At 44.5% G+C, this 21921-nt stretch overlaps 1 protein-coding gene across 2 annotated transcripts in view; it reads right to left on the bottom strand.

Annotated features, from left to right (window-relative positions):
* PIR (pirin) overlaps nt 1-21627 on the bottom strand; it is a 102656-nt gene extending 81029 nt beyond the window's left edge. The window contains exons 1-3 of one of the 2 annotated variants that reach the window (XM_045805066.2): nt 21399-21627; nt 19894-20017; nt 7849-7941 (exon numbers count right to left, since the gene is read on the bottom strand). In XM_045805066.2, coding sequence (XP_045661022.1) covers nt 7849-7941; nt 19894-19989 — 189 coding nt within the window. In that variant the 5' untranslated portion in view covers nt 19990-20017; nt 21399-21627. Of the gene's footprint in view, nt 1-7848; nt 7942-19893; nt 20074-21398 lie in introns of both variants that reach the window. The other variant, XM_045805064.2, reaches the window with a different exon arrangement.
* Nucleotides 21628-21921: the final 294 nt, after the last annotated feature.

Raw genomic sequence — 21921 nt, 5'->3', positions numbered from 1 at the left:
CCCCACCCCCCTCAAGCGCACTCTCGAGGACACCCTCCCCTCTCAAATAAATCTTTAAACAAATACTATACAAAAATTAAAAAGAATAAAGATATAGTTATGTGTTTTTTATATAAATCCTACACAATGCCACAATAATTCTGTCACTTTCCAACTATCATGGAGATTATGCTGTATCAGAACACATCAAGCTGTGGCATTCTGCTTAATGGCCGTGTCGTATGTCATGTACGTCATTGTATGGACACGTGTGTTTAGTTCTCACCTGGGGCCATTTGGTAGCCCCTCCCCCAAAGCAGGCAGTAGGCAATATCTGGAGATACTTGCTGTCACCACTGGAAGGGGGGAGCTACTGGCCTCTAGTGAGTAGAGCCCGGGGAAGCTGCTCAACGCCGTACAAGGTACAGGTCGGTCCCCACAGCAGAGTTATCCTCTCAAAATGTTACTAGTGCCCAGGTTGAGAAGCCTTGATTTAAACAGCCCTTGATCAAGGAAAATGTAAATTATTTACAATATTTGCTCTAATAAATGATGTTGAATATGTCATCTTCCAGATACAGAACGTCCTGATATGTAATTTCCAGATATATAATGATTCCCCTATTCTTTTGGATACTTACTTTGTTCCCCTTTTTTCCAACTTTTCAAAATTGGAATAGGCATTTGTACAGTAAGCCTTTGTTCTTACTTTGGTTTTTTTTTTCCCAGAAAATTATTTAGACTTCTAGAAGTAGGATTACTGGGCTAAAGGGGAATAACTTTTTCCTCTGAGATATACGGGGCTCCTGTTGCTCCTATGAAGGGCTATTTCCCCCATTCTATCTGGTTCTTGCTTCCATGCAGGAAAGTGAGTGATTTTTGCAGAGTGATTTTATACCCAGACACTTACTAAAAGGTTTTGGTTGATACTCTTAGCACGGCGGTGAGGGTGGCTTTCGCTGCCTTCCTATAATCTGTTGAGCCTCAACTCCAAATCATGCCAAACACACACGGAAGCTAAAACCTACATGCGTGCACTTTAAGCAAGCCTTCTGGACAAGTCCCGTGCCCTCCGTCCTCCTTCAGTCACATCACCACCCAAAGCTGGATGCGGCCACTGTGGGATTTGCTTTTATTACCGTATTACCTACAAATGAATAATTTTTCCTCCTCTTCTCTGATAGCTGTGACTCTAATTAGTAGCTTTGAAGCTTCCAGAGCCATGTTAAATCGTAATGGTGCTGGTAGACATTCTTGTCTTTTTTTTCCCCCCTCAAATTAACAGGATTAGGTCTAGTCTCTCAGTGTTAGACACGACAAGGGAAGTTCACTGGGGAGTCGTCACCTCCCCCCCCCCCAGCTTGGATTCAACAGTGGTATGGCTTGGTGTGGAGCGTACACAGCAAGCTAGAAAAAACAGGCTGTGTGGGAGATGGGAGGTTTGAATCCAGTCGTAAGTTTGAGGTGTGAATCACCAGCACCCTGCCCTTCCGCCCCAGGATAGCGTCCGGGCATTGCATGCAAACGCTGCTGGCTGCCAGCCAGCAAATAGGACTGTGGCTTTTCCGACGGGCACACCCTTGCGAACAAGACGGATCTGTTCTCCTGAGCAAAATCAAAAGGCCTGCTGAGGCTTGTAGTGAAAAACTTGAAAAAACGCTTCTAAGCCCAGCTAAGAACATAAGCGACGAGGTCAGCCTTAAGTCTCCCTGAAGTAGGATGACTTTACTCCCAAATGTTTGGAAATGTCCTTACGCGGGAGTGACCAACTAGGCCGCCTCCCCCGGGACTGAGGGGTTCCCAGGAGCATGGGACTTTTAGGGCTGGAACCAGGAGAGTCCCGAGGCTGTACTTTCAAGGATGATTTTGAAAGGCACAAAACACGTTTCTTGTGGGCACAGGTGAAAAGTTCATCGACGGTGCGCTGAACTTGAAGTGCTTCTTTTTCGAGCTCAGCTAAACTGGGGCAGGGCATGGGTTTTCCAGATCATGCTGTTTCTGATTGTTCATGGCTGCCCTAAGCAAATCGAGGTAGTGTGCCTGACCAGAAATAGGTAACTACAAAATTAATCCACCCTTTACCACTCAGGCCTCTTGAAAACAGGGCTCCCCAGAGTCCTAACTCCCAGCAGGAAATACTGAATGCATTTTTCCCCTTTGTCTTGTGACCTCCAGCTGCGCCACCTTTTCCAGCACATTCCTTCCTCCTCAATTGTCAGGCAAGTTTTTAGCAGAGAAGATATAGTTATCCACACCATTAAGTTAAAAAAAAAAAAAAAAGATTACCCTTTAACTCAGTAAAATCAGGTCCTCGCTCTGATCACAAAGAATTGCGGTATTTCTGATTTTGAACATCACTCGAGGATGTTGATGAAATGCAGATTATGCATCCACGTATCAGAGGGGGAGTCTGAGGTCCCCATTTCACAGTTCACATTTGAGGTAATAAGAATTTTGTAGAATAATATTCTCCGCATTTCTTTGATCACATATCACTATTAGTTTTTAAAAAATGTGAGCATGCACTCATAACGTATATATCTGTTTACATTTTATATTCATGTGTTAGGACAGCAGGATTGCACTTTTATTTTAAAAAATTCATGTCCGTCAGCACAGCACTGACTCACGTAGCACCCGGCCTTTTTTTGAGGACCACTGATCCTGTAAATGCACCCATTATGTTAACATTCAGTGAATGCTTGTATTTCTCCAGGCACGAGACAGTCCCTTTGATTCAAGAAGCCTATTCTATATTTTATAAATGTAGTCTATATTATTAGAAAGTTCTTGAGGCACCTGGGTGGCTCAGTCAGTGAAGCATCTGCCTTCAGCTCAGGTCATGATCTCAGGGTCCTGGGATCGAGCCCCACGTCAGCTCCCTGCTCAGCCAAGAGTCTGCTTCTCCCTCTCACTCTCCCTCTGTGCTTGCTCTCTCGCTCTCAAATAAATAAATAAAATCTTAAAAAAAAAAAAAGAAAGAAAGAAAGTTCCTCCTTCTATTGGTTTGTATCCAAAGGTCTACCTCTGGGGGCATGCAAACCCCGCCTAATTCCTCTTAATGCTACAGCAACTCCTATCACTGAGAAGGGCCTGATTTCCTTAATACAGAAGAAGCTTCTATTACACAGTAAGAATACCAGCAACCCAAAAGAAAAAATAGGCCGAGGATAAAAATATGTAAGGTAAACAAATGTTTAAAAATGAAAAGATACTCAACATGGCTCAGATAAGAGAAATGCAAATTAAAACTATGATGAGGTATTCTTCTTCACGTATCAAAACGGCAAAGATACAGAAAAGTTGGACAAATGTATGATGTTGGTGATGCTGAGGGATTAGGCACCCTCACACATTGCTGTGGTAATGTCAATGGGCACAACCTTCCTGGCAGGTGCCTAATGAAGCCATTAAAGATGAGTTTTTTGAATACTGGGAAAATGCTAACAGTGTAATGTTAAATGAAAAAAAAAAAGGCAGAAAACATACAGCATGATACCAGAAAAAAAAAGTACTGAAAGAAAATTCATCAAAACAATAATGACACCTGTTTCTGAACAGCAGGACAACATAACAAGTGATTCTGGCTCTGTTGTTTCGATTTTTTTTTTAAGATTTTATTTATTTATTTGACAGAGATAGAGACAGCCAGTGAGAGAGGGAACACAAGCAGGGGGAGTGGGAGAGGAAGAAGCAGGCTCCCAGCGGAGGAGTCTGATGTGGGGCTCGATCCCAGAACGCCAGGATCACGCCCTGAGCCGAAGGCAGACACTTAACCGCTGTGCCACCCAGGCGCCCCTGGATTTTTTTAGATTTTTATTTATTCATTTGAGAGAGAGAGTGAGTGTGTCAGAGAGAGAGAGAGCACAAGCTGGGGGGAAGAGGCAGAGGGAGAGGGAGAAGCATGCTCCCCACTGTGCCGGGAGCCCAGTGTGGGGCTCGATCCCAGGACCCTGAAATCAAGACCTGAGCCCAACGGAGACGCTTCACTGACGGAGACACCCAGGTGTCCCCGAGCTCCGTTCTTTATACTAATCAGCCTTTTCAAACTTGATACCAAGTCTGTAGAAAATGAGCCCGGAGAGGCTAATGAGAGCCTACAAGGGGGCCTGGTTTTGAACTGCAGACTTTTAACATTCGCATTAAGAGGCAGAGGAGCCCTCGGCTTACCTACATGCCTGGGAAAAACGGATACATTTGATTCTGGTTATTCCCGGTAGGTATTTCTCTAAAGTTGCCATGGTTATCAGATTCGTGAACACGGAACCAAAGCTCTTGGGGAAATACAGGGTCTGATCCCTTGGAGCCTCTAACCACAACATTTTCATCAACCAATCAATATATAACCTTGTTTTATGTGTGTTTCTGTTTAAAGACACCTCATTTTATGTATGTGTGTGTGTATATATATATATATATATATACATATTCGCTATATTGAATATATATATTGTATATATATTCACTATATTCATTCATTCGCTATATATATATATATATATATATATATATATATACACACATATACACATATTCATTAACATTGAGCTCAGCAAGCAGCCCTCTACCTCAACCCTGAACAAAACTATCTAACACACCTCCTCTCTCCAAAAGGCATGTCACAGCCTTCTTGCTCTTAGGACGCTAGACAGAACTTCAGCACTATGCTTGGGGACTATTTTAAGCAGTGAAATCACCAACAAAAAACACAAAAGTGTGGACAATGTAGCATTAAGTAGACGGCAAGGACGCCTGTTTACGGTCGGCGAGCTGAAACGAGAAGGCAGCGTGGCCTCGTTCGTCCCCAGCTGGGAACGTGCTCACTGGCCTGCTCTGCGCTCGCCCACGAATGACAGCATCACACCGCAGGGACTGCGTCGGGGGTTCCAAATAAATTTTAGCGAGGAGATGAATTCACGAATACAGAATCCACAAATGATGAGTACTGACTGTAATTGTAACTTCGGTTTTAAGGAAAATTCTTACTCAAAAGTCAGGGGCCAAACACCAGTATGCTACAGCTGAACTCCTTCAGTTTTAAGTTGAGCACCTTACAATTTACAGATTGCAATTTATAAAGGCAATTAAGTTTCCTTTCCATAATGGAAAAGAAAGCAATGTATGGGGGCGCCTGGGTAGCGCAGTGGTTAAGCATCTGCCTTCGGCTCAGGGCGTGATCCCAGCGTTCTGGGTTCGAGCCCCATATCAGGCTCCTCCGCTAGGAGCCTGCTTCTTCCTTTCCCACTCCCCCTGCTGTGTTCCCTCTCTCGCTGGCTGTCTCTCTCTGTCAAATAAATAAATAAATTCTTTAAAAAAAAAAAAAAAAAAAAAAGAAAGCAATGTATGTCATTGCTTGTTTGATTTAATATATTCATCGTCTTTAGGAGAAACTTTCTTATCCAATTAAATTCAGTCGGCAGCTACTGAGTATCTCCACCTGCAGAACATGTGGGATTATCTCAGCTGAAGCAATTTACAGTCCTCGTGACCATGGGAGGGGAGGTGGAGGCAATTCCTAACCCTACTACAAGACAGACAGAATATGATCGAGGCCACCACGCACATCTAATGTGCACGAGACTAGTAAAAATAGAATGCTATGGGGACCCAACGAAGGAGAAAGTGCACCCTCTTGAGATTGTCTTATGAAACCTGATGGAGACAGTGACATCGGAAAAGACCTTGAGGGATTAGTACAATGGTAACTGGAGCTGTGGGAGGAAGCGGTGAGAATGTCCCGATACCAGAAGCAGGGGAGCACAGCGGGGAGACATGTTCTGGGAACCGAGTCAGAATCCAGCCCGGGTGTAGGCTAAGTGAACGGAATGGCTTCCATAATTGCTGTAAGGCAAGACACAATGCCCCCAAAGTGCTAACAGAGAACAGAACTGGAGGCCAATGGCTAAGTGAGGAAGGGAGACCGGTCCAACTACCTTGATCCTTTCATATTATTTCCAGAAACTTCTTGGTTTACTCAACCTTTACACAGCAGTGGTTAACTCTTTACTGGTCCATCTTTCACCTCCTTAACCGGATTGTGAACTGGAAGCAAGCAGGGGCCAAGCCTCCTTCTTCCTTAGCTCCCTCCCGCCCCAACACACAAACACACACACCCAACGTACAAAAGATCGCCTGACACCAATATCTTCATGTCGCCAGTCTTTAGTAAATATTTACTCATTCAATAATTGGCCTGACAAACAAACTGAGCCCTGGTCTGTCTCTTAATACAGGTTCTTCCCACGGAGCAGATGGCTACATTTTCTCGTTAACCGTCCCTGCGTTTTCCCAGAATATAGGTACATGTGGACAATAAGAATCCTTTGAAGAGCCACAATATTGCATTATACATTTTTATCTCCTTATCTAAAACTGAAAGTAAGTGTTCAGCACAATCTCTACAAATCTTACAGTTAAATTTGTAAATGTATTGGTATGACCTTAAAAATCCTAATTTTTAGGCTATGTTCTATTTCAGCCCTTGAGTCTATAATTCCTTAGAACTGACTTCAAATACTAATAGTGTTCTTAGATTGTCTTTGGAGTTTAAAATATTACATGAGATTAAACATTTCTGAATATTCTTGAAGAAAAACTAGTTTTCTACCTAAAATTATTTAAATCACATCTTAAATTGTTTCTTCTCTCACAGATTATTTTAATTATATAAATATTTAAAGAATATATTTAAATATTTATATAATTAATTTAAATATTTATATAAATATATAATAAAGAATTATAAGTATTTAATTATATAAATATTTAAAGAATTTAAATATATAAATTATATAAATATTTAAAGATTATATAAATTATATAAATATTTAATTTAAAAATATTTTTTTTTAGTTTTTTTTTTTTTTTTTTTTTTAGAGAGAGGTAGCGGAGGGGGAGAGGGAGAAAGAGAATCCCAAGCAGATTCCATGCCCAGCGCATGAGCCCCACACGGGTCTCAATCCCACAACCTCAAGATCATGACATGAGCAAAAATCAAGAGTCCAACGCCCAACCGGCAGAGCCACCCAGGTGCCCCAGAAGCCAATTCTTGTTCTTTATTAACTGCTCAAATGAAAATGTCTCCAGTGGCACAAACTCAAAGGTTATTAAAAACAGTAATTTATTTAAATTTGAATATACTTCAAGTAAAGTATGTGGCTTGCCGTAGTAGCTAGTCTATAGCTAAGAACTTATAAATTAATTTATTATTCATTGTTTCTAACTTTGAATTTTCTATTAGAAATGATTACTACAGGGGCGCCTGGGTGGCACAGCGGTTAAGCGTCTGCCTTCGGCTCAGGGCGTGATCCCGGCGTTATGGGATCGAGCCCCACATCAGGCTCTTCCGCTATGAGCCTGCTTCTTCCTCTCCCACTCCCCCTGCTTGTGTTCCCTCTCTCGCTGGCTGTCCCTATCTCTGTCAAATAAATAAATAAAATTAAAAAAAAAAAAAAGAAAAAAGAAATGATTACTATAGACACCTCAGTCGGAAGAGTATGTGACTCCTGATCTCCGGGTCATGAATTTAAGTCCCACATTGGGTGTAGAGATTACTTAAATAGATAAACATTTTAAAAAAGAAGTGACTATTAGATTTTGGGGGGCCTCGGTGGTGCAGTCAGCTGAGTGTCCGACTCTTGGTTTCGGCTCAGGTTGTGATCTCAGGGTTGTGAGATCGAGCCCCGAGACAGATCTGTGCTCAGCTCCGAGTCTCGTGAAGACTCTCTCCCTCTGCCCCTCCCCCAACTAGTGCACGTGAGCGCTCTCTCTCAAGTAAATAAAAAAATCTTTAAAAGAAATGATTACTAGATTTAATAACAGAGGCAAATTCAAAAATACTCACTTTTGCAGGCAAATTATTTTACTTACTGTCTCAAAACCTCGATGTGGGTGATCAGGAAATCCGCCTGGTCTACCTCCTTTAAATTCGTCAAACAGTAAAAATGGATCCAGATTTTTTAACTGAAATAAAAATTAAATCCAGCAGATTAGACACGCCTTTTTTTTTTATTTATGATTTTTTATTATGTTAGTCACCATACAGTACATCCCCGGTTTCCGATGTAAACCTCGATGATTCATTAGTTGTGTATAACACCCAGTGCACCATGCAATACGTGCCCTCCTTACTACCCATCACTGGTCTATCCCATTCCCCCACCCCCTCCCCTCTGAGGCCCTCAGTTTGTTTCTCATAGTCCATAGTCTCTCATGCTTTATTCCCCCTTCTGATTACCCCCTCTTTCTTTATCCCTTTCTTCCCCTACCGATCTTCCTAGTTCTTATGTTCCATAGATGAGAGAAATCATATGATAGTTGTCTTTCTCTGCTTGACTTATTTCACTTAGCATTATCTCCTCCAGTGCCGTCCATGTTGCAGCAAATGTTGAGAATTCGTTCTTTCTGATAGCTGAGTAATATTCCATTGTATATATGGACCACAACTTCTTAATCCAGTCATCTGTTGAAGGGCATCTCGGCTCCTTCCACGATTTAGCTATTGTGGACATTGCTGCTATGAACATTGGGGTGCATATGGCCCTTCTCTTCATTACGTCTGTATCTTTGGGGTAAACACCCAGTAGTGCAATGGCTGGATCATAGGGTAGCTCAATTTTTAACTTTTTAAGGGACCTCCACACTGTTTTCCAGAGTGGTTGTACCAACTTACATTCCCACCAACAATGTAGGAGGGATCCCCTTTCTCCACATCCTCTCCAGCGATTGTTGTTTCTTGCCTTGTCAATTTTTGCCATTCTAACTGGCGTAAGGTGGTATCTCAGTAGACACACCTTTTAAACCACACTAGTAGGGGCTATATTCAGGGACAGATCTAGCAAAACTCATTGAAAACGACATAGCTAATGAGAAACTTTTGCAATGGAAATTACTTTCAGGAAAGTACTACATACATATACACACACACACACGCACACACGGATTGACTAAGTTAAAGGGCTGATTTTATAAGTACAAAGAGAGGAAGAACATTTCATGATCATCTAAGATCTAAATGGTTAAGCACAAACAAAATACTGTCTATCCTAAACAGATGCAAAAAACCGGTGATTGCATTATCATAAATGTTCTGGAGGACGACAATTTAACACATATGAGGGTGGGGCAGGATCAGGGAAGGGACGATCAGGGAGGTGACACATGAGCTGGTTTCCGAGGTACCTGTAGGAGTTAATCAAGCAGAAGGGGAGGAAAAGAGCAGAGAAACAGCTTGGTAAGCTTGAAGAACTGCGAGGAGACGACTCTATCCGGGCAAAGATACACATGAAATTATGATGAGAGATGGGCTGAGGATAGAGGCTAAATCTTAAAGGAGTTGGGGTTTTATCCTGAAGGAGATGGGTTTTAATCAGAGATTGAGAAGATCAGATTTAGAAAGATCACTCTAGCATTCAAGTGGAAGATGGCTGGGAGAAGGAAGAGACAGGAGACAAAGAGCAGTCAGAAGGCACTTTCCCTAATCCAGGCAAAAACAAAGGTCCACTTGGGCAATGGCAATAGGAATGGAGAATAAGAAACAGGAACAGCACTAGATGCCCTCCAGATTTCTAGCTATGGTGCCTGGGAAGATGGGAGAAGCATCCAGAAGCACAAGGAATATAACAGAAGCAGCAGCCCTGAAACAGCTATTTTAGGTAGTCATTTTAGGTCATGCTGACTTTAAGATATCTACACAAATGTTATCTATATAAATAAAACTATGTATCATCAGTGTCCAGTATATTGTACAAAAGGTAGAAGGTAAATGAAGATAAACCCCGAGCACAAATGAAAGGCAGAAACAGATCAGGCAGTCATCAGCGTGTCTTCACAGCTCTCTAGGTTATTCTTGGCCATTTGTTATTCTATAATAATTTTTATTAAACTTAAAAGCTTACAGAAATAAAAATGTTGGACTTCTGATTGGAATTGCTTTGAGTTGATGGACCAACTGGGAAAGACTGACCTTTTTTTTCTTAGAGGGAGAGAGAGAGCGAGGGCACGTGCGCACATACACACACACACACACACACACACACACACACACACACACACGAGAGCAGGGGGAGAGGGAGAGAGAGAATCTTAAGCAGGCTCAACACCCAGTGAGGAGCCCGACACGGGGCTCCATCCCATGACCCTGAGATCATGACCAGAGCTGAAATCAAGATTGCAACACTTAACTGACTGAGCCACCCAGGTGCCCCAAGGGAAGGCTGCTATTTATATAACATTGAGGTTTCCTATACATAAAACATTGTTATCTCCATCTATTTGGAGCTTTTATTTTTTAATTATTTTTTAAGATTTTTATTTACTTATTTGACAGAGACAGCAACAGCCAGCGAGAGAGGGAACACAGGCAGGGGGAGTGGGAGAGGAAGAGGCAGGCTCATAGCGGAAGAGCCTGATGTGGGGCTCGATCCCAGAACACTGGGATCACGCCCTAAGCCCAAGGCAGACGCTTAACGACTGCACCACCCAGGCGACCCCTATTTGGGGCTTTTAAAATGTCTTTCAATAGGATTTGTAATTTTCTCCACAAAGAAATATATTTTTTAAAAGTTTTTGTAGCTAACATTTTTAATGACTTTGTAAATAGGATTTTTAAATTATGTTTTTGAACAGTATGCTACTAGGGATTAAAAATGTGAATAGAAAGGTGATTTTTGAAAGTTGTTAAGTGCTTATTAATTTTAATAATTTATCCACTGCTTCTTTTGGGTTTTCTTTGCAGACATTCAGATCACCGGTGTATTTATCAATAAGCTTCTGCCCAGTAGTTCACAAATTACTTTTGCTTGCATTAGATTAAAGCTGTGGCAGGCTGCTGTTTTTCTGGGTTTTGCCAGGCTTGGCTGGCCTACCACATGGCTTCTCATTCTCGATCCCAAGCTGAAACAGTGGCCACTATCTAGGACATGCTGTTCTCATAACCGAGGACAGGAGCAAATGGAAGCAAATAGGGCACAATCACATTAACACGTCCCATTGGTCACAGCACATGCACGGCCAAGCCCAAGGCAGGAGGAGGGCACTTAAACCCTGCCTATGGGACTCACAGGTAATGTACCTAAAAGTGGGGGGAGTGTATAATCCCACGGATGGTGGGCAGTGAATATTTGGGAACAATATTCAATATTCCAACCAACACCCATCAGCAAATAACGGGTTTTTCCCCTTCATTTTCAATCCTTACACATTCTGTTTCTTCTTCTTGTCTTTTTGCAAGCTACCGTGTCTACAACAATGCTGCATAGAAATGACAGTAATAGATTTCCTTGTTTTCTCGCTGATTTTATATAGATTACTTTTTCAACATTCATCAGCACACAGGCTGTTTGATGCAGGTTTTCTGCAGATGACCTTCATAAGATGAAAGAATCCCCCTTCCATTTCTAGTTTACTCATTTTTTGAATATACACAGATAATGAATTTTATTGAAAGCTTTTCCTGCAGTATTGAGATACTTTTTTTCTCCTATAATCTCTTAATGTTGGTAAATTACATAACTAGATTATCCAACATTAAACCAAATTTGCTAAGTTTCGACAATCCAAACTTTGCGGTGATACACTATCTTTTTTATATTCTGTGGTATCTGGGTGATTAATATGTTGCTTAAGATTCTTGCAAAAATGTGTATAAAAGCGATGTAATGATCCTTTTACTTGCTGTCCTCATCTGGTTTTGACTGCAAGGCAATGTCGTTTCATGAAGTGATGGAAGGACTCCCTGGAGCTTCATCTCCTGGACACTTTGCATGGTACTGGAGTTATCTGTATCTTAAATATTGGGTGAAATTTGTAGAATCATCTGGACCTGTTGTCTTTGTAACAGGCTTTTAAAATACTGATTCCATTGCCCTAATGGCTATGAAACTATTCAGACTTTCTTCTTTCTTTCTCACTGTTTCTGGACTCTAAGACTTTCTCCAGCTTCCTGGCAGCAGAGCTAATTACATCTTTCAGTTACACGTTTGTTTCAGGGTATCTACTAGGTCACGCTGCTAGAAACGAGAGTAGATCCTCTCTTTGTCCATCTCTGGTTTCAACTCTCTTATTCACTTTCCGTGGGAAAACACGCACACACACACACACACTCCAGACACCGTGCACACACATAAACCCAACAAGCTACTGCAAGTTTTTCACATAACCAAGTCTCAGTTCCCTCACTTTAAAATGTGGGCTGACACCCGTAAAAAGCTGGACCACTTTGAAGCCCATCTCAGTCCAGTGTTTCATGCAGTGAAATGTAAAAACGTAACTGAAAAGCAAAACATTTACTGAATTCTCCCCCAAATGCGCAAGAGGGCACTTCAACCCGAAGGTCCATTTCAAACCACCCTCGCCGCTCTCCAGCATGTCCCCAACATTTCCCTCTCCTCTCACTCAACTCCTCACACCCTCACACGCTCACACCCTCGGGGGACCGCGTGCTCCTTTTCTCCTCCTCCCCTCTCACCTTCTGAATGGAAGGAAATCTCTGCCCCCTCCGGTGAAAATCAATCCTGGATCTTTTCAATCTTACCCTGTCACTCGTAACTCCATTTCAGCTCACTGAAAGCCCATGAATGGAACTGGGGCTGGGAGGAGGAGGGTGAAAATTCTCCTCTCATATTATTTGTTTTTCCTCTCATCGGATAATACGTAGCTTGAAGGACTGGAAACAATGACTGCAGAGCAGCTAGGCCAATGCCTGGAGCGCTGTAGGTTCGACACAGATGGGTGGGATCTGCTACGGTGCTGCCATGAATCTCTGAGCCACAGCTTCCCCACATGCAGAAGAAAGGCTTCAGATGGCTTAAGGTGGCCTTTTAGTTCTACACTATTAGGGTTCTATGATATTAAAATGTGGGTAGAGAGGAAATGAATATGTATTGCTTCTTGGTATCGGTTTGGTGTCCAAGAGCTAGGTGATGGGGATGGAGAGGTACAAACTTCCCATTACAAAATAAGTAAGTCATGGGAATGGAAAGGACAGCCTAGGGGATACAGTCGCTAACACTGTAACAACGCGGTCTGCTGACAGATGGCGACCAGGCTTGCGGTGGCGAGCTGTTCGTAATGTACATAGATATCAAATCACTATGTGGCACACCTGAAACTAACAGACCACCCAGTATACTTCACTAGGAAAGTAAAAATACTGTAACACACCCACAAAAGAGAAAACTGTAAAAAAAAAAAAAAAAAAAAGGAAAGAGTTTCATATGAGCAAATACGTCCTGCCGTTAAAGAAATCATGAAAAGCAGAGGTTCCTTCTTTCCAGGCCCACCCTCATTACCATCCACCACTCACAGGACAATAGTCATCGCTTGGCAAGGACTGTTCGTTCTGTATCGATCGCACATTCGAACCTTCTGGTCGCTAATCCATGACACAGGGACACACACAGGAAGAAAGGCAGCACAAGGAAAAGCCTGCAGAAGCTGGGGGCTGGTTGAGGAGAGCCAGAAGGATGAAGTGTTTATGGCCAAGAGATGGGGCGCAGGTGTGACACTCTTCCTCCAACAAGCAAGAGTATCTTGCATCAGACTCCTGTACTAAAGTGTGATTTGCAGGGCTGGGTATTTCGCCTTATTAAAGTTCCTAACATTCTAGGGGTGCCTGGGTGACTCAGTCGGTTAAGCATCTGTTTTGGTTAGGGTCATGATCCCCGGGGCCCAGGATCGAGCCCTGTGTCAGGCTTCCTGCTCAGTAGGGAGCCTGCTTTTCCCTCTCCCTCTGCAGCTCCCTCTGCTGCTTCCCCTGCTTGTGCTCTGTCAAACAAACAAACTCTTTTTAAAAAATAAATCAAGTTCCTAACATTCAGTAAACATTTAGCAAGTATTCAAGGGCATGGCAAGGGCATGCCTTGTGATCTGTAGGCAGGATCTGATTGATACGAGAACTCGGATTTTCTACATTTTGACTTGGTCACCAACTCATCCACATCTTTCTCTCTCTACATATTAAACTGATGATCTCTTCAAAGTTTTTGAACCAGAGAATTTCCTTTCCTTCACACACTTCCAAATCCTTTAGCTGCCAAATTCAGGTGGCAGCTTCCAAGCTATTTCTTTTGCTGTCTCGAGAAGGCCAGTCAAGACCTGCGGCCACGACCCCTCTAGTCTGTGTCTCTCCCTTAATAAAGGTCCAGCTGCCTGGCATTTGATTTAAATCAGGAAGCACTGGACGGAGCCACCGGGAATGTCCGTTCCTTGCGGATAGGGCCAACATCATGCTTTTTTATGATGCTCCACTGCCTCTAGAATGATTCTGTGTGCACAGAAGTTACTACAAACACCCCAAGTGGTCCTTGTGTTAGGTCCCTAGGCACCCTCGGAGCTGGGTGTGGTCACATGACTAAATCTGGCTAATGAGATACGTACAGGTTGCTGGGTGGGCCTTTTAGGGAAATCCTTTACATAAAAAAAATGGCTAGCTGGCACCTTGCTCTTTTCCCTCTTCCTCCTCTCTGCGCCCAAGGGCAAATGGTTGCTACTGGCCCAACAGCTGTCTTGGGCAATAAGGTGATGCACTGAGAACATACCAAAAATGATGAACTAAGATAGAATGAGCAGGGGTCTCTGAAAAGTGGGGAGCCTTCAGGCCCACCCTAGACCTTGGGTTTTTCAAAAGAGAAACACAAATCCTTACATATGTAAATCATTGTTTTAGCGGCCACTTTCTGTTACACAGCTGAAGCTCCCCATAACTGATCGAAGGGCAGTAATGCCTTGGCAGCAGCCTGGAACCAGCTGAGATCCCACCGTCCCAACACCCAACAAAACGCCAGCCTATCTCAAGGCAACATGGCAGCAGCAGAAGGGAAAGGCCCGTCGAAGACAGACGCCAGCAGCTCAGACTACCTCTTGGGCCTACTCAGCTTCTAGACAGGGGCCCGATGGGAACGATGAAAAGGCAGAAGGAAAACGCCAGCACGAAGTCCAGACTGAGATCTAGATTCAGCCTTGAATGTTCCTGTACCCTGACTCAACATCCAGAGACCCTGACAAGGGACAGCGCCATGGACAGAGGCTGTATCAATCAGGACCAAGATTCGTCAAGGTTATCTGATGATATCAAGAGAATCATCTTTAAGTGTGTAATGGGATTGTAGTTTTATTTTTTAAAGTTTGTATCTTCTAGAGACACAAACTGAAGTATTTATAAGTAAAATGAAATGATTCGCCTTTAAAATACTTTGAGTGCAGGAATGAATGGGGGATGTAGAGGAAACAAGAATGTCCGTGAGTTGATCACTATGGAGGCTGGGGACATGGAGATTCATTACACTATTTTCTCTATTTTTCTATGTTTGAAATTCTTCATGATAAAAGAAAATATGTCTAAGAGTGGTCCCAGGAAAATCGCGTTCCACCAAGGAGTGGCTGGTGGAAGGCGGAGCGGAGCACAGAGACGAGTACAAATGAGTCACGGGCTTCCCTCCTGTGGGAGGACAGTCGAACAAGCCGCTAACATCACGCCACGCAGTCATTCACATCCCAGCTTGGCTACCTCGGCCCGCCCAGAATCATAAGGAAAGGTGTGAGCCAACCCCCCTCCATCTCTTCTTTATTGTTCATCACCAAAAGGCTCAGTGAAAGCTTTGTAAATACCTCTACTTCCTCATTTACAGCCACAGGGAACAGGTCACTGAGGGCCGCTCATTCCAAACACTGTTGTAAATTATACACTAAAATAGCTTTGGGCTCCAAAGTGTTGGAGGTATTTCTTCAGAGACAAAGCGCTGGTGCAAAAAGTTTGAAACGTACTGCCGTGAAACAACGTCAGTGCTTTCCTCCTCTGCTGACTGGACGCTGAGGGGTCTACCATCCTGACGAGCTGGTAGAGGGCAGAGCGCTGAAAAGTATGGTGACCACCTCAATGGTCAAAGCTAGGTCCACGAGTAAGACACTAATGGTATGCCGTACACAGGAACGCGTCCCAGCTATTTAAATGACGTTCATGAAGGGGACGCCTGGGTGGCTCAGTCGGTTAAGCATCGGACTCCTCATTTCAGCTCAGGTCGTGATCTCAGGGTTGTGAGATGGGAGCCCCGCGTCGGGCTCCGCACTGGGCGTGGAGCCTGCTTCAGATTCTCTCTCCACCACTGCCCTCCCCACCTCGCATGTGCACACACGCATGTGTGCTCTCTCTCTCAAAAAAAAATGTTCACAAAGAATTTATAATACCCTGGAAAGTGCTTATGTTATCCTGTTAAATGAAAAAATAAGGACACAAAATTGTTTATTTTGTATAATCCCCATGACGTAAAATATACAACTATATGGAGACAAAAGGGGACGCCCCCTATCTTAATCACGATTAAACCAGTGTGATGATGTTAGGAATGATTCCGATCCACGTATTTTTCCTTAGGGTAGAGGCATACACGGGAGACCCTCTGTCTTAGTAGAATGTGGGGGTCTTGAAAGCATAGGTTTTCAGCCAGGGACTCTTAACTGGGTACCATGGATAGAATTCAGGGCAGCTATTGGGGCGCCTGGGTGGCACAGCGGTTAGGCATCTGCCTTCGGCTCAGGGCATGATCCCGGCGTTGTGGGATCGAGCCCCACATCAGGCTCCTCCGCTATGAGCCTGCTTCTTCCTCTCCCACTCCCCCTGCTTGTGTTCCCTCTCTCGCTGGCTGTCTCTATCTCTGTCGAATGAATAAATAAATAAAATCTTAAAAAAAAAAAAGAATTCAGGGCAGCTATAAACTTGGCTGGGAAAAAATTTACATCTTTCTTTTCACTAACTTCTAACTGAAAATTCTCTTTCCTTCTGGATTTTTTTTTGTAGTAAAATGTACATAACAAAATTTACCATTTTGACTATTTTTAAGTATATGGTTCAGTGTCGTTAAGTACATTCACGATGGTGAGCGAGTCACCACCAGCCACCTCCAGCCTGAAATTTAATACTTTAATCATGAATGCAAAGAAGCCCAGTACATTACCAGTCCCTGTGACTCCATCACCACTACAAACCCAAGCAGTTTTCATACCGCACGACAGTTGTTGCAGGTATACTGAACTACCTTTTTAAAGATTTCTTTATTTATGGGCGGGAGGGGCAGAGGGAGAGAGAATCCTCAAGCAGACTCCACGCTGAGCACAGAGCCCAATGTGGGGCTCGATCTCAGGACCCTGAGATCACAACCTGAGCCGAAACCAAGAGTCGGATACTTAACGGACTGCGCCACCCAGGCACCCCGGTCTACCGAACTATTATTATTATTATTATTGTTCATGCTCCTCACGGCTTTGAAATTAGGTAGGTATATGAGCCACCAAGTCTTGTTACTTAATGCAAAATTACTAGATCACAAATTTGTTTTGTGATATTGTGCTAGCCATATTTCGATATGTTTTCCTTTGTAATCCTATGTATTTTATTTCATGCATTTAAAAAATATTATTCTGGGGCGCCTGGGTGGCTCAGTCCATTAAGCGTCTGCCTTCAGCTCAGGTCATGATCTCATGTCCCTCTCCCTCTGCTGCTCCCCCTGTTTGTGCTCTCTCACTCTCCCTCTCTGTCAAATAAATAAATAAGATCTTTTAAAAAAATAAAACATATTATTCCAAGAAGAAACGTGTTGGTTTCATCAGACCGCCAACGGGGTTCACAAGACAAAAAAAATTAAGAAACCCTCAGCGATGTGTTCTGACAGATGGAGTAATTGAAGTATTAGCTACCCTGGACATACAATAATGGCTTTACTAATGGGTGTCCGAATTCTTCGTATTGTGCTGCGGTGACGCGGCCTAGCAGAATATGATACCACGTCCGTCTGCATCTCCCCAACACCCACTGTGCGTTTAGCCCATAGAAGAATCCCGTTTTCATGCATCCCTTTGGAAAACAATGACCGATGGACCCCAAAAGACATTCACAGCTGAAAAGGAAGCTAAGGGCAGAAAGAGTATAAGAATATCAGAGCGGGGGCGCCTGGGTGGCACAGCGGTTAAGCATCTGCCTTTGGCTCAGGGCGTGATCCCGGCGTTATGGGATCGAGCCCCACATCAGGCTCCTCCGCTGTGAGCCTGCTTCTTCCTCTCCCACTCCCCCCGCTTGTGTTCCCTCTCTCACTGGCTGTCTCTATCTCTGTCAAATAAATAAATAAATAAATAAATAAATAAATAAATAAAATCTTAAAAAAAAAAAAAAAGAATATCAGAGCAGATTTTAAGAAGACAAACAAACCAACTTCATTTTGAAAAGAGAATCCATTTCCCTAATACGCTTCTTCCTTTATTCAAAAATATTTTTTGGTGGGGAGAAGATGCTCAATGCCACTAATCATCAGGGAAATGCAAATCCAAACCACAGTGAGAGATCACCTCACACCTGTCAGAATGGCCAGCATCAAAAAGACAAGAAATAACAAGTATGGGGAAGGGTGTGGGAAAAGGGAACCCTTGTGCACTGTCAGTAGGAATGTAAATTGGTGCAGCCACTATGGAAAACAGTAGGAGGTTCCTCGAAAATATTAAAAATAGGACTACCGTATGATCCAGCGATCCCACTTCTGGGTGTTCACCCAAAGAAAACGAAAACGCTGACTTGAAAATTGATCTGCACCCCCACGTTCATTGCAGCATTATTCACAAGAGCCAAGACATGGAAACCACCTAAACACCTACTGAATGGAAAAAGAAAATATGATATGTGTGTGTACACACACACACACACACACTGAGATATTTTTCAGCCATAAAAAAATGAGATCTTGTCATGCGCGATGTGGGTAGATCTTGAGGGCATTATGCTAAGTGAAACAGAGAAAGCCAAACACCATGTGAGCTAACTTACATGCAGAATCAAAAACTAAATAAATGAACCAAGCTCACAGACACAGAGAACAGCTTAATGGTTGTTGCCAGAGGCGAGGGGTGGGGGGGGTGAAATAGGTTAAGGTGTTCAAAAAGTACACACTTCCACTTATAAGATAAATAAGTTATAAGATCGATAAGTCCTGGGGATGTCATGTACAGCACGGTGACTGTAATTAACATCACTGTATTGCATATTTGAAAGTTGCTAAGAGAGTAAATCTTAAAAGTTCTCATCACAAGCAAAGAAAGTTGTATAACTAGGTATGGCGACAGACGTTAACTAGACTGATTGTGGTGATTGTTTTGCAATATATACAAATACCAAATCATTATGTTGTCCACCTGAAACTAATACAATGTCATATGTCAGTTATACTTCGATCAAAAAATCTTTTGGGAATCTGGGATGGTGATGAGTGCTCTATTCCCTGGGCTATAACCACCATTTGATACCATTCTGTGCAAGTAAGATGTTCTTTTCTACAAGTCCCATGTCTTCTGCAGTTTTCAAATACAACTGCTCTCTGAGAGAGGTTTACCTAACCTAAAATCACCTCCTGGGAGAAGCCTTCAGGCACCCCCATCCCCACAGGAGGGCCACAGAGGCGAGTCTCAGTGGTTTGCCCATGAACCCAAATCGCTGGCAAGGCTGACTGGCCAAGGGGGAAGACGTGACCCAAACCGAGCCAACCAGATGCTCTCCCCTGGGAATCTGGAAGTGGGACCTGAAGTGACTCCCTGGTGCTTTGAACCGCGGGCGAGTCAACTTGGGGCTATAAGGTGGGCGTGTTTGGCGACGTGCACGCTCAGGCTGGTAGATCAACCCAGGACAGGACAAGGGAATGCGCAGAGGGGTGCAGATGCTTCAGCTGTCCCTTCTGCACCGGGCCTCTGTACCCATGTTAGAGAAACCCCCTTCGGGCTAGGGCTGGTCCACTGGGGACCCTAACTGCTGAGTTTAGAGTTGGCCCCAATGGCACCCCCCTAAGGCAGCTCATGATTGCCCCGGGCCCTCTCTTCCCAAGCCTCAGTGTCCCACCGGTGCCTCCTGCAGGAAAGCACACAACAGCCCCCCAGACAGCATACCTCGGGTCTGCCAATGCTTCTGCGGACTCTCGCTCCAACCCCTTCCGACTGCTCCCGGCTCAGCACTGACAGGGTGACCTTCTTGGAGGACGCCATATCGAAGTCGAAAGAGAGTGTTCCGACGCTGAGCGGCAGAGGAGCAACAGAAGAGCAAAACCATAAGGCGGACACATCCAAAGACTATGAAATAAAGGAAATTAAATTCAGACCTGCCCAAAATATTAACGGCTACAATATATTGACTGCTTAGTCTGTACAAGACCTGGGTTAGGAAATTTAAAATAATGCCGGTGAACATGTACGAGTACTAATGTATTAGTACCACTAATTATTTGCAATCTCATGCAACCCTACAGCCATCTTTTACAAGGTTTAGCAATAACAGCTCTGCTGGGCACTTACTAACCTCTAAGGAGCACTTTATCTGCTTTTTTTCTTTTTTAAGGAGGCTCCACGCCCCATGTGGGGCTCGAACTCACGACCTCAGGTCAAGAGTCGCTTGCTCTACTGACTGGGCCAGCCAGGAGCTCCTTCATGTCATTGAAGGCTCTCAACCTCCCCAACCCCACATTGCCCCCACAAGGTAGGTGCTGCCGTGCAGCTGAGAGAGATTTACGTGGTGACTAAAGGAACACGAAGGAAATCCATGAGGTCTGTGACTCTCACCAGAACATGTCGAAGATCTGGGCCCTGAAAGGATCTTCGAGGGTCACCAAATTCAAAGATCCATCTATCCCTAAAGTTCAGGGCCAACTTTAGCGCCAAGAAATCTCTGAGCTTTGTCAGGAAGTCTTCAAGAGCGCAGGAAACTGAAGGAGGAGGTGCCCTTGAAAAGGCATCCTGTATTTGAGGGCCAGTCTATACCCCGCCTTTATTATTCAAAAGAGTTTTCTCTTTGTGGGCCTGAGTTCTACTGAACGGAGTATCCCAGAACAAACATAATCCATCTCTTTTCCACTTCAAATGCTGCAGACGATACCACCAAATCTCTAAAACTCTTCTTCAAGCGAAATACAACCCATTCCTTCAAAGATTCCTACTGAAATCGGGAGAGATGCTCTAGCAAGAAGCGTAGACCCTAGAGCCTGAGAGCCTGGGTTTGCATCCCGGCGTCACCAGGTGCCAGCTGTGTGACCTGAGGCCACTTGCTAAGCCTCTCTGTTCTTCATTTTTCCCATCTGTGAAATAGGGGTACTAAGACTGCCTACCTCAAAGGAGTGTGGTCAGCCCTATAAGAACTTCAGCTGCTGTTATTCAGAGCACTCTACCCGGCAACACCCGGCCTGCCCGTCAAAATGTGTCCTCCCCGAGGCAGGCAATCAATCAATATTATTGGGTGCTGGTGAGGCTCAGAAATGAGTTTAATCCTCAAGGCGGCACAGAACCGTCATCACCTACCTACAAGCAACTAGGAAGGCTTTTACCCCCTACGTGCGCCGCTTCTAGGTCCTTCCAGACTCCCGCCCGTAAATTCCATGCACTCGAAAAACTGACGAGGTGCTTACCTAATCGCAGTGCTTTGCAGACAGGAAAGCCGCCTACCACTTTCGCCCAGTGTCAGAGTCCTATTGAAGCATCTCCCGTCTCCTCCTAGGAGCCTCCCCAGGGAGTCGACGGCGGGCTGGGGAAGGCGGGGTCCCGCGCCGGGAGCCCAGCACCTCCGCGGGCGTGTGGTCCCCACGCGGCGGCGGCGGCGGCGGCGGCGGCTGGGGCGCGGGCACTGAGCGCAGGGCGGGGAGGGCGCCGAGCCAGCCGCCTCACCGTGACTCAGCGTTTCGCCGCCCGCGGCCGCCGCCGGACCCGAGGCGGGAGCCTGCGGATCTCGCGGGCCCCGGGCGGGGGGTGGGAAACGCTCCATTATTTCCGGGCCGCGGGGCTCCTCTCGCACCGCCCTCCACCCCTCCCCTGTCTGCCCTGCTGCCCAGCGACCTCTGTGCCCCTCCCGCCCGGGAGACATGAGACCCCAGAGTCTGGGGGCTCGCTGAGCCGGGCAGGTGCTCCGATCCGGCCAATGCGGGTTCCAATTGT

This window comes from Ursus americanus, chromosome X, assembly GCF_024610735.1.
Source record: "Ursus americanus isolate L20-20 chromosome X, mUrsAme1.1.p, whole genome shotgun sequence".
Lineage (NCBI taxonomy): Eukaryota > Metazoa > Chordata > Mammalia > Carnivora > Ursidae > Ursus > Ursus americanus.
Note: the sequence above shows the minus strand (reverse complement) of the source record. Positions and strands in the feature narration are given on the sequence as shown.